General features: G+C 36.6%; 1 protein-coding gene across 1 annotated transcript in view; it reads right to left on the reverse strand.

The window, feature by feature from the left end:
* Positions 1-5,331: 5,331 nt before the first annotated feature.
* GNPTAB (N-acetylglucosamine-1-phosphate transferase subunits alpha and beta) overlaps positions 5,332-12,832 on the reverse strand; it is an 86,444-nt gene continuing 78,943 nt past the window's right edge. The window contains exon 21 of the mRNA XM_047065278.1: positions 5,332-5,410. Within this exon, the coding sequence (XP_046921234.1) occupies positions 5,402-5,410 (9 nt within the window). The 3' untranslated portion in view covers positions 5,332-5,401. The remainder of the gene's footprint in view (positions 5,411-12,832) is intronic.

Here is a 12,832-nt window from a genome sequence, read left to right on the forward strand (position 1 = left end):
AAAAAAAAGAGTTGGATGCTTAACCAATTGAGCCACTCTGCCCATATGGTTCTTGTCCTTTCTTTTATTAATGTGGTGTATTGATTGATTTGTAAATATTGAACCATGTTTGCAACCCAGGAATAAATCCCACTTGATCGTGGTAATTTCTTTAATGTATTGTTGGATTTGGTTTGCTAGTACTGAGAATTTTTGCAGCCATGTTCATTAGGGATTTGGCCTTTAGTTCTCTTTTTGAGTGGAGTCTCTGGTTTAGGTATCAGGGTCATGCTGGCCTCGTAGAATGAATTTGGAAGTTTTCCTTCCTTATTTTTTTGAATAGTTTGAGAAGAATTTGGTATTAACTCTTCTTTCAATATTTGGTTCAATTTGCCTGCGAAGGCATCCGGCCCTGGACTTCTGTTTCTTTGGAATTTTTTGATTACTGATTCAATTACTTTGCTGGTTATCAGTCTGTTCCAAGTTTTCTGTTTCTTCCTGTTTCAGAAAAACCTTGGTTTTTTATTGGGATCGCATTACACTTACAAATTTACTTAGGAAAAAAATGAAATCTTAATGATGTTAAAATGTTCCAACAAAGAACAAGGAATGTCTTTCCACTAGTTTAAGTATACTTTTGTGTCTTTAAGAAGTATTTTAAAGTATTTTAATGTAGGTTTTGAATGTTTCTTGTTGTGTGTTCCTAAATATGTTGTCTTTTTTGTTGCTAGTATAAGTGAAATTTATTTCCTCTTTCATTGTATAACCTAACAGATTATCTTTTGTGTATATGAAGGCTTTTGGGTTTTGCATGTTACTTTTATGTCCTGCCACCTTGCAGAATTCTTTTCACGTTTGAGTGAGTTTATTCACTGAGTCTTTAGAGATCTCCAGGTATTTTTCATGACATCTGTAAATAGAGATCATTTTATTTCTTCTGATTCCTGTCTTTATTTTCTCTTGACTCTTTCATTAGCGAAAACAGTGTCAAATGGTTAAATAGTAGTTAAAACAGTGTCAAATAGTTAAATAGTAGTGGAGGTGGTGGGCATTTTGTGTTGTTCTTTACCTTAGTAAGAATGCCTCAGCTATTTCCCCATTATTAAGATGATGACTTTACAACTGTATTTTTATTTAAAATGAGTGTTAGATTTTGTTAGAGGCTCTTTCAAGCATCCATCAAGATAATCATACAATTTTTTCCTTATACCTATTAATATAAATTATATTAAAATGTTTGCTAATATTACTTCATCTCCGTATTCTTAGAATAAATCTTACTTGGCCATGGTGTGGTATTTTCTTCTTGTAATATTGAAGTCTGATCAGGTTTTCTGCATTAACATTCATAAGGAATATTATTTTATACTTATCTTTTATGTTGCTGCAATTATCAGGTTTAGATCATGTTATACTTGCTTCATAAAAAGAATTTAGAAGTTTTCCTTCATTTTCTATGCTCTGAAACAACTGTGTTGGGATTCTTTGGTTCTAAATGCTTTTTTTGTAAATTTCTTTGTAAAATCTGAGCCTCGTGATGCCATGCGAAGTAGCTCCTTGATAGTTTTCTTGATTTCTCTTATGGAAATTGGACATTTTAAACACTTGTCTTTATTAAGGTCAGTTATAGTAAACTGTCTTTTTCTAAGTAATTCTTGATGTCATTTAGTTTTGTAAACATATACATAGAGATGTATAGAGTAGTCTACTTAGATTTTTAAATTTCTGTGGTATTATTTCCTCCCTGTTCCTGTCTGTTTTGGGATTTTTTGGTTTGAGTTTTGTGTGGAGTTGGATTGTTTTTGTTTTGTTTTTGTTTTCCCCTATTCCTGGGGTTTCTTTGTTTGTTTTTTGTGGATGGTGTTTCTAGCTCAAGAGCACCTTCTTCTGTCAGTATAATGAAGTGCAGTTTCTTTAAGTGATAATAACGTGGGAATGAGGAGGTTTGGTTAGGTGACTTGTTTAGCTTTTGCTTCTGCAGGATGTTTAATTATACCCTTCTAACTTTCTGGTATCTCCAAGGGTCACCACCCCTTCTTTATTATCTGATTCTCTCTGGAAGCAATGGGGCCCTGAGGCTGCCACCACTACTGGGTCATGCTTACCTTCAAAACCTAGCTGGTACCATGAACTACCAAATCCTAGGCCTGTGTTCTGTATTTTGGCTCTTAGTATTAGACTTTGTCTTGCTCGACGTTATTCTATCTTGTTTCATCTACGTGTTATGCTCCCCAGCCCACTTTTGTGTAGTCTTTTATGCCTCCCCTGCGCAGACTTATACCTGTACCTGTACTTATACCTGGGCTCGCAGCAATGGCACAAGCTCTGTTGGAATTTGTCGTTTCTCTACTTAGAGAAGTTCATTGTATTCTCTGTCTCCTGGTAATGCTGAAGGTATGGGTTGTGTATGATTTTATTTTCACTCTTTTGTTATCTTATGGTTCTCAGAGAGGATGTGTGGAGAGATTCACGTTCAGGGGGTCACCATTAACCTCCATATGCCAAACTCTCTCCTAAATCTTTCCTTGGTTTTTAAACATCACCAGGCTTAAAAAAATAACTTTTATATTTTATTGATCTTTTCTATTAAATCTTAGTTTTCTTTCATTAATTTTTGCTATTTATTATTTCCTTATTTCTATTTTCTTTTGTTGGTCTCTTTCTAACTTTTTCTGTTGGATCATTAACTTGTTTATTTTCAAGACTTCTTTTCCAATATATTCATTTGAGAGGATAAATTTCTCTCTATGTGCCCGTTAGCTGAATCCCACAAGTTGTGATAGGCAGTATTTTCATTACTATCCGGTGCTAAGTATTTTAAAATTTCCGTTATGAGTTCTTCTTTGACTCATGAGTTACCTAGTATGTTTTTAGACTTTTAAACAAATGTAGTTCTTCAGTTTTATCTTTTTTATTGAAATATTCTAACTTGATACCTATAATCTGGATCATACCTGTGATTTGAAATGTGTTACCACTTGCTTTATGACTTAGCACAAGGTCCATTTAAAAAATTATTCTAGGGGCGCCTGGGTGGTTCAGTCAGTTAAGCATCCAAGTCTTGTTTTCGGCTCAGGTCGTGATATTATGGTTTGTGAGTTCAAGGCCTATATCGGCTCTGAGCTGACAGTGTGGAGCCTTCTTGGGATTCTCTCTTTCTCCCTCTCTCTCTGACCCTTCCTCATTTGCTCTCTCTCTCTCTCCCTCTCTCAAAATATATAAATAAACTTCATAAAAATTATTCTACGTGTGCTTAATAAGAATGAGTAAGTCTAATTTAGAGATGTTGAGTTCTAGATATGTCCATTCAATCAAGTTCACTAATTGTGTCACTCAAATCTTTTATGACCTTGCTGATATCTTTGTCTCCTTGGTCTAGGAATAATGGAAGAATTATTGGATATGTGTTAAAATATTCTACATCAATAGTGGATTTGTAAATTTCCCTTATAGTGCTGTCAATTTTTGATTTTTGTATTTTGAAGACACTTAATTAGGTACATATATGTTTAGAATTCATCTTTCTGTCAGTTGAAACTTTAATCATTATGTAGTGACCTTAATAATGCTCTTTGTCTTAAATTCTATTTTGTTTAATATTAATAAAATGTCCTCATGTTTCTTCAGTATTTATCCAGGATATCTTTTCTCATGTGTTTACTTTTAAACTTTCTACATCCTTTTATATTTCATGTGTATCCCATTGTACATACCCATTTTTGTTTGATGCTATAATGTTTGGGAACATGTAGGCTGTTGGCTGGGGTATTTCAGTTTTTCTCAAAGTGGGCTCTCCAGGAAGCTAGTTCAAGCCCATCCACATCAGTTCCTAGGTTCTAACTGAAGCCAAAAGAGAGCAAGCCCCAAGGCACAATCATTTTCAAACTTCTGCATTTGTCCCATGTCCCAAAATTATTCAAACGACCAAGCCCAGCTTCAAAGAGTGAAGAAATAAATTCTCCCTCTTGGTGGGAGAAGCAGCATAAATCTATACTTACAGGGACACAGGCATTATTGTATTCATCTCTGCAAATAAGTTATTACAAACCTTTGTTTTCTATTTTGCACCTCCCTGTATCTCTGCTACAGTGTGGGCAGTTATATATTTGGTTAAATCACTATGTGAAATGCAAGCAAATACAATTCTGAATGATACAAAAGTGCATAACTGAATTTTTTTAACCCAGTTTGCATTAGCTAGGGTAGACTATTACTGCAACAAATAAAACCAAGTATGTATAATGACTAAAAAAAAAGTTATTTCTACTATAACTATACTGGGAAAGTAAATAGGTCCTCAGGGCAGCTTTCATGTATGCAGGCATTTAGGGACCCAAACTGATGGAAACTCTGCCATCTTCAACTTGTGGCTTTCAGAGTTGCCACAGAAGTGGTCTCTATCCCAGCCAGCTAAATAGGAAAAGAATGGGGAGGAGCACCAGGTAGAAAGTTTTTATGGGCTAGACCTGGAAGTGACACACATTATTTCTGCTTACATTTTATCACCTAGAAAATCAGTCACATGTTCACACCTAACAGCAAGTATAGTGTTATTCAAGGAGAAATTAATAAAAATGGTTTAAAACATGACATGAAAGTACAGAACAAAATTAAATTAGGCTCTTCCACTTGTTAACCATGAGACCTTGGGCAAATTACTTGACCTCTCTAAACCTGTTAGTCTTCACTAACATAGGGGGAATAAAAATAATAGTATTTATCTCATAGAAGCTTGGATTTTAAAAAGTGAAATAAGGCATAAAAATTCTTAGTAAGCACTCAATAGTATATATCAAGTACTCAGTAAATACAAGTTATCAACATTACTAATATTATAATGGGTACTTGTTGAGTCACTGGTATACTATTTCCTGAATATCAAACATGTGAGTGCCTACCAGTGCCAGACATATTAAATAACATAGAAAATTTTAATCATAAAAATTAATGTTTTATTAACAAATGCAGATTTAGGGATAGAAAATATGAGTTTTTTTTTTTCAAAAATAAGAGTTACTTAGAACATAAAATGTTACAGGTCATTCTGAGTCTTTAAGGAAGTAGTTCTCAAAAAAAGACCTAAGAAGCCCACAGGTAAACAAAAGCAAGACTGCTTGCATAGGCTGGTTTGAAAGGACCCTGTGGTAGTTACTGCTCTCACAGTCTTTTTTTTTTTTTAATTTTTTTAACGTTTATTTATTTTTGAGACAGAGACAGAGCATGAACGGGGGAGGGCCAGAGAGAGAGGGAGACACAGGATCTGAAGCAGGCTCCAGGCTCTGAGCTGTCAGCACAGAGCCCGACGCAGGGCTGGAACTCACAGAGCAGGAGATCATGACCTGAGCCGAAGTTGGTTGCTTAACCGACTGAGCCACCCAGGCGCCCCTCACAGTCTTGAGGCCATTCTCTCACATGTCCCATCTCATTGCACCTGTAATAGGCAAATGATACGATTTTATTAAGTTTAGTCAGGTGACACTTTGCATATCAAACAGAACAACTTCCTAGACATCTCTTTAACCAGGGAGCTCTTTCCCTCCAAGTCCGCATAAGAGGGCCTCATAGCAGCTATCCGTTCGCTCCCACTATCTCTCTCGCTTGCTTCCCAATTACACCTCTTGCCAAGTTTTCCTTTTTCCCGTTGCCTTGGATCTTCCCTTTTGGGTCACTCTATTACTTTCTTTAGTAAACAAGATAAGTTTCTCATGCTTCTGTTGTATTCACCCTGTTACTGCAGTCACCAAAACAAAGGACCCTCCTTAGAAGGTTTGAAAAGAATAAAATTATACATAACTAGTTAATAATTTTGCAATCACAGCTAGAATAAAGAGCACAATTTGGAAAGTTAATCTTTTAGGCAGATATCCCAAGCATCCTTGATATCCTTCTTGGTCTCCCTGTTCATTTACTGAACACGGTGATGTTTGGCACAATCTTCTCACCTTGACTCGTGCCCTCATCCTTTGACCTCTCAGTTCCTTAAGGTCCTCATCTAAAATGACCTGGCCCTGCACTCCATTCAAAGACTCCATTCAAAGTCCCCCAACTCTTATGGCCACACATGAAGCTGTTCTACCCTCAAAATTCCTGTCAGACATCTTACCCTCACACCAATCAATACCTCCTACCTCTCCAGCTTAGTCTCATCTGTTTCCACTATAACAGATATATATATATATATAACTATAACCTGCCAGTCTCATCCAGACTTTCAGTCCGTTACTGTTTTACTTTTCCTTTTTCCATTGGCCCTCCTCTTGTCTTTGATTCAAATTCCATCATTTTAGTCAGTCTTTTGCAAATAACAACCTGTGCTTTCACTACATTTGTATGGCAAAATGTTATTTCTGCAAACAGCCAATTGCCTTTCTTTGTACTACCTACCCTTGCTCCAGTGCCTCTGGGGAAAATTAACCAAATTAACCAAATTAACCAAAGGAGCAAACTTGTAGCACTTTTATTTATGAGTTCTAGCCTCAGTTGGGCCCTCAACATTGCCCTAGATTCTCCCATTTCCCTGTAGCAATTCATTGTCCCCAATTACCATTTTAAAGCCTTTTCTACTCTACTCAGCCTTCAACACTGTCACCCCTCTTTCACTTAGTACTTAACCCTCCTCCTTTTTTTTCTGAGGGAATATTTCACACTGAAACCTCCAAAATTTTTCCATGAAAGCTACAACCTACTTACATCTGTGTCCATTCTTTCCTCCTCTTAGACTAGAGATGTTCCTCCTGTGTTCTGAATTCCATGGCCTCTTGTGCTCCAAGAATCTTACATTAGCCATTGTTTCTTTCCCTTTATCTGCTCTATCCCTTCCCATTAACATTTACAAATACTCAAATCTCTCCACAATTTAAATTCCTGGGCCTTATTTCCAAACAAACTGTTAGTCCCCTATGCCTTCCTTTTAGCATTCCAGATTCAAGAAAGAATTATCTAAGCTTATTGCCTCAAATTCCTCTGCTTCCATATACCCTTTAAAATACCCCAACCACCTTTGGCCCTTTCCTCTTTAAATTGGTGCTCACTCTAAAGTGACCAGTGACCTCCATGTCAAAGGGATGTTCTCTGGTCCTCATCTCATTTGCCTCTCAACAACAGGCAAAACTTTTAGCTACTTTTTTTCCCTCCTTGTCTTCCTTTGGCTTCTCTTATTCTCTTCTCATTCTGGCAACTTCTCAGTATCTTTGATAACTCTTCCTTCTTCAGTGGACCCTCAGATGTTGTAGTTCCCCAGAACTTGGTTTTTCTCAGTTCTCAATTTGTATTCTTTCTCTAAATGTTTTCATATATACCTGTGGCTTCAAATATAAGAGTTTCTCAAAGTGTGGTTTATGGGCCAGGCTATGTCAGGATCACTTGCAGAGGATGAAGTGGGGACATGTTGTGGTAGGGGGGTGGGATGGGTAGAGGAGTGTTAAAATGAAGATTCTTAAGCCCCATGTAAGGCCTAACAAATGAATAACTCTGTGGGTGGGGACTGGGAATTTGCATTTTAAATAGTTCTCCAGGTAATTCTCATACCTGGATGAAAGTTTGGAACCACCAGTGTGATTTGCCACATTAACAAGAACAGCTCAACATCTCCATCTCGTGTCTTACTAACACCAGTGCCTTATTTTTTCAAACGTTAGGAAACTTAATGATGTGAAAAACAGAAAGGAAATAAGAAACAAAAGATATGAATGAATTACCTGCCCTCTGAATAGCCAAGATTAGATTATGTCCTCTTTTGGCTTTTCTAGCTCCAAATGAGAATTCCTTTATATTCAAGTTTCAAATTTTAATCCTTATCCAACTAAATAAAAACATAAGGATTGGAATGACTGTTTCATTCATTACACAGTCTCCTAAAATGGAACCAAGGGTATTTTATGGATTTTCAAAGTTAGCTTTCTCTTTAGTTAGCTAATAAAACGCATTCTACTTCCCAGTAAGCATTTAATATGGGTCATTAAAATTTTACCTAAAATTTATTGTTAAATTGTTATCTTAGTTTAAAAAGTAATAAATATTCATTGTAAAACAACTTTTAGAAGATAATTATGAAGGAAATGAAATTCACTTGTAATCTCACTACCAAGAGATAATACACAATTAAATTTTAGGTATTTCATTTTTTCTGTGCATAAATGGATTTTCCCCTGGATAATTTAAAAATATTTTTTGACTTTTGTATCCGCCTTAATTTGCAATTAAACTCTGCAAACTTTTTCCTATTTTTAGCCATATATTTTACCACTTGTATCTAAATTTGGCAAACAAAGGCTTCAGGGTTTTATTGAGTTTGATCACACTTTGATTGCCTAAAGTCTCAGATAAAATTCGCATATAACAACATATTAGTTTTAGATGGATAACAGTTTGATATTTGCATATAGTACAAAGTGATCTCCACAGTAAGTCTAGTTACTGTCACTATGTAATTGACTCCCTTCACCCTTTTCACCCATCCAAACCACTTCCCCTCTGATAACCACCAGTCTGTTCTCTGTACCTATGAGTTTTGTTTTCCATATTCTACATATAAGTAACACCATATGATATTTGTCTTTCTCTGATATCTCACTTAGCATGATACTCTCAAGGTCCATCCATGTTGTTAACAAATAGCAAGATTTCCTTCCTTTTATGGCTGAACAGTATTCCATTGTATACATTCCATTGTATGTCCATCAGTGGACAGTTAGGTGTCCATATCTTGGCTATTACAAATAATGCTGCAGTGAACTCAGGTAATTCTTAGAAGACCACATTAATACTCCTCCATGTATATCATTGCCCATTTATTCTAATTACCTGGATTCCTGACAAAATGTCCTCTCCTTTTCTTTAGCAACCAGTGGTGTAGAATCTTGTCAAGGTCATTTGAAAGCCTAAATATTTCATCCCTTGGTTCCTTTTTCATTGCTTTAAAGAACTAAGGCGATATAGTCAGTCTCTTAGGAAACTTCTCATTAGATGAACGACTGATGATGGACTCCTACCTTGACGTAGGAGTAAGAGTTTAATGGATAGATAAGCAAGGAAAAGACAGGTCAACCAATAATATTATCTGCAAGGGTACAGAGGCATAACAGTGCACAACATGTTTGGGGAAATGCAGTGTGGCTGACAGTGTGGGCAGAGGTGAGACTGGCAGGGGAGGAAAAGCAGATCAGAAAGACAACGTAGGACCAATTGTGAACCATAATAACCATAATTGTGAACCATTTAGGGAGTATTATGTGGCAGATACTGTACTGATGCTTTGCAAACATTTCTTTGAATCTTTCCAATAAAAATTTTATAAGGTTCACTGTATTATAATCAATTTTTTCTAATTTTTTTTAACATTTATTTATTTTTTATTTTTTTTAATATATGAAATTTATTGTCAAATTCCATACAACACCCAGTGCTCATCCCAAAAGATGCCCTCTTCAATGCCCATCACCTACCCTCCCCTCCCTCCCACCCCCCATCAACCCTCAGTTTATTCTCAGTTTTTAAGAGTCTCTTATGTTTTGGCTATCTCTCCCACTAACCTCTTTTTTTTTTTTTTCCCCTTCCCCTCCCCCATGGGTTTCTGTTAAGTTTCTCAGGATCCACATAAGAGTGAAAACATATGCTATCTGTCTTTCTCTGTATGGCTTATTTCACTTAGCATAACACTCTCCAGTTCCATCCAGGTTGCTACAAAGGGCCATATTTCATTCTTTCTCATTGCCACGTAGTACTCCATTATGTATATAAACCACAATTTCTTTATCCATTCATCAGTTGATGGACATTTAGGCTTTTTCCACAATTTGGCTATTGTTGAGAGTGCTGCTATAAACATTGGGGTACAAGTGCCCCTATGCATCAGTACTCCTGTATCCCTTGGGTAAATTCCTAGCAGTGCTACTGCTGGGTCGTAGGGTAGGTCTATTTTTAATTTTTTGAGAAACCTCCACATTGTTTTCCAGAGTGGCTGCACCAGTTTCCATTCCCATCAACAGTGCAAGAGGGTTCCCGTTTCTCCACATCCTTGCCAGCATCTGTAGTCTCCTGATTTGTTCATTTTGGCCGCTCTGACTGGTGTGAGGTGATATCTGAGTGTGGTTTTGATTTGTATTTCCCTGATGAGGAGCAATGTTGAGGATCTTTTCATGTGCCTGTTGGCCATCTGGATGTCTTCTTTAGAGAAGTGTCTATTCATGTTTTCTGCCCATTTCTTCACCGGGTTATTTGTTTTTCGGGTGTGGAGTTTGGTGAGCTCTTTATAGATTTTGGATACTAGCCCTTTTTCCGATATGTCATTTGCAAATATCTTTTCCTATTCCATTGGTTGCCTTTTAGTTTTGTTGATTGTTTCCTTTGCTGTGCAGAAGCTTTTTGCTTTCATGAGGTCCCAATAGTTCATTTTTGCTTTTAATTCCCTTGCCTTTGGGGATGTGTCAAGTAAGAAATTGCTGCGGCTGAGGTCAGAGAGGTCTTTTCCTGCTTTCTCCTCTACTGTTTTGATGGTTTCCTGTCTCACATTCAGGTCCTTTATCCATTTTGAGTTTATTTTTGTGAATGGTGTAAGAAAGTGGTCTAGTTTCATTCTTCTGCATGTTGCTGTCCAGTTCTCCCAGCGCCATTTGTTAAAGAGACTGTCTTTTTTCCATTGGATATTCTTTCCTGCTTTGTCAAAGATTAGTTGGCCATACTTTTGTGGGTCTAGTTCTGGGGTTTCTATTCTATTCCATTGGTCTATGTGTCTGTTTTTGTGCCAATACCATGCTGTCTTGATGATTACAGCTTTGTAGTAGAGGCTAAAGTCATTGATTGTGATGCCTCCTGCTTTGACCACCTTCTTCAAAATTACTTTGGCTATTTGGGGCCTTTTGTGGTTCCATATGAATTTTAGGATTGCTTGTTCTAGCTTCGAGAAGAATGCTGGTGCAATTTTGATGGGGATTGCATTGAATGTGTAGATAGCTTTGGGTAGTATTAACATTTAAACAATATTTATTCTTCCAACCCATGAGCACGGAATGTGGTTCCATTTCTTTATATCTTCTTCAGTTTCCTTCATAAGCTTTCTATAGTTTTCAGCATACAGATGTTTTACATCTTTGGTTAGATTAATTCCTAGGTATTTTATGCTTCTTGGTGCAATTGTGAATGGGATCAGTTTCTTTATTTGTCTTTCTGTTGCTTCATTATTAGTGTATAAGAATGCAGCTGATTTCTGTACATTGATTTTGTATCCTGCAACTTTGCTGAATTCATGTATCAGTTCTAGCAGACTTTTGGTGGAGTCTGTCGGATTTTCCATGTATAATATCATGTCATCTGCAAATAGAGAAAGCTTGACTTCATCTTTGCCAATTTTGATGCCTTTGATTTCCTTTTGTTGTCTGATTGCTGATGCTAGCACTTCCAACACTATGTTAAACAACAGCGGTGAGAGTGGACATCCCTGTCGTGTTCCTGATCTCAGGGGGAAAGTTCTCAGTTTTTCCCCATTGAGGATGATATTACTGTTGGCTTTCCATAAATGGTTTTTATGATGTTTAGGTATGTTCTTTCTATCCCGACTTTCTCGAGGGTTTTTATTAAGAAAGGATGCTGAATTTTGTCAAATGCTTTTTCTGCATCGATTGACAGGATCATATGATTCTTATCTTTTCTTTTATTAATGTGATGTATCACATTGATTGATTTGCGAATGTTGAACCAGCCCTGCATCCCAGGAATGAATCCCAGTTGATCATGGTGAATAATTCTTTTTATAAGCTGTTGAATTCGATTTGCTAGTATCTTATTGAGAATTTTTGCATCCATATTCATCAGGGATATTGGCCTGTAGTTCTCTTTTTTTTACTGGGTTTCTACCTGGTTTAGGAATCAAAGTAATAACTGGCTTCATAGAATGAGTCTGGAAGTTTTCCTTCCCTTTTTATTTTTTGGAACAGCTTGAGAAGGATAGGTATTATCTCTGCTTTAAATGTCTGGTAGAATTCCCCAGGGAAGCCATCTGGTCCTGGACTCTTATTTGTTGGGAGATTTTTGATAACCGATTCAATTTCTTCACTGGTTATGGGTCTGTTCAAGCTTTCTATTTCCTCCTGTTTGAGTTTTGGAAGTGTGTGGGTGTTTAGGAATTTGTCCATTTCTTCCAGGTTGTCCAGTTTGTTGGCATATAATTTTTCATAGTATTCCCTGAAATTGCTTGTATTTCTGAGGGATTGGTTGTAATAATTCCATTTTCATTCATGATTTTATCTATTTGGGTCATTTCCCTCTTCTTTTTCAGAAGCCTAGCTAGAGGTTTATCAATTTTGTTTATTTTTTCAAAAAACCAACTCTTGGTTTCGTTGATCTGCTCTACAGTTTTTTTAGATTCTATATTGTTTATTTCTGCTCTGATCATTATTATTTCTCTTCTTCTGCTGGGTTTGGGGTGTCTTTGCTGCTCTGCTTCTATTTCCTTTAGGTGTGCTGTTAGATTTTGTATTTGGGATTTTTCTTGTTTCTTGAGATAGGCCTGGATTGCAATGTATTTTCCTCTCAGGACTGCCTTCGCTGCATCCCAAAGCGTTTGGATTGTTGTATTTTCATTTTTGTTTGTTTCCATATATTTTTTAATTTCTTCTCTAATTGCCTGGTTGACCCATTCATTCTTTAGTAGGGTGTTCTTTAACCTCCAGGCTTTTGGAGGTTTTCCAGACTTTTTCCTGTGGTTGATTTCAAGCTTCATAGCATTGTGGTCCGAAAGTATAAATGGTATGATCTCAATTCTTGTATACTTATGAAGGGCTGTTTTGTGACCCAGTATATGATCTATCTTGGAGAATGTTCCATGTGCACTCGAGAAGAAAGTATATTCTGTTGCTTT

This window comes from Lynx rufus, unplaced genomic scaffold (genome assembly GCF_022079265.1).
Source record: "Lynx rufus isolate CCGP_SWC_20201006 ecotype Redwood Valley unplaced genomic scaffold, mLynRuf1.p SCAF_7, whole genome shotgun sequence".
Classification (NCBI taxonomy): Eukaryota; Metazoa; Chordata; class Mammalia; order Carnivora; family Felidae; genus Lynx; species Lynx rufus.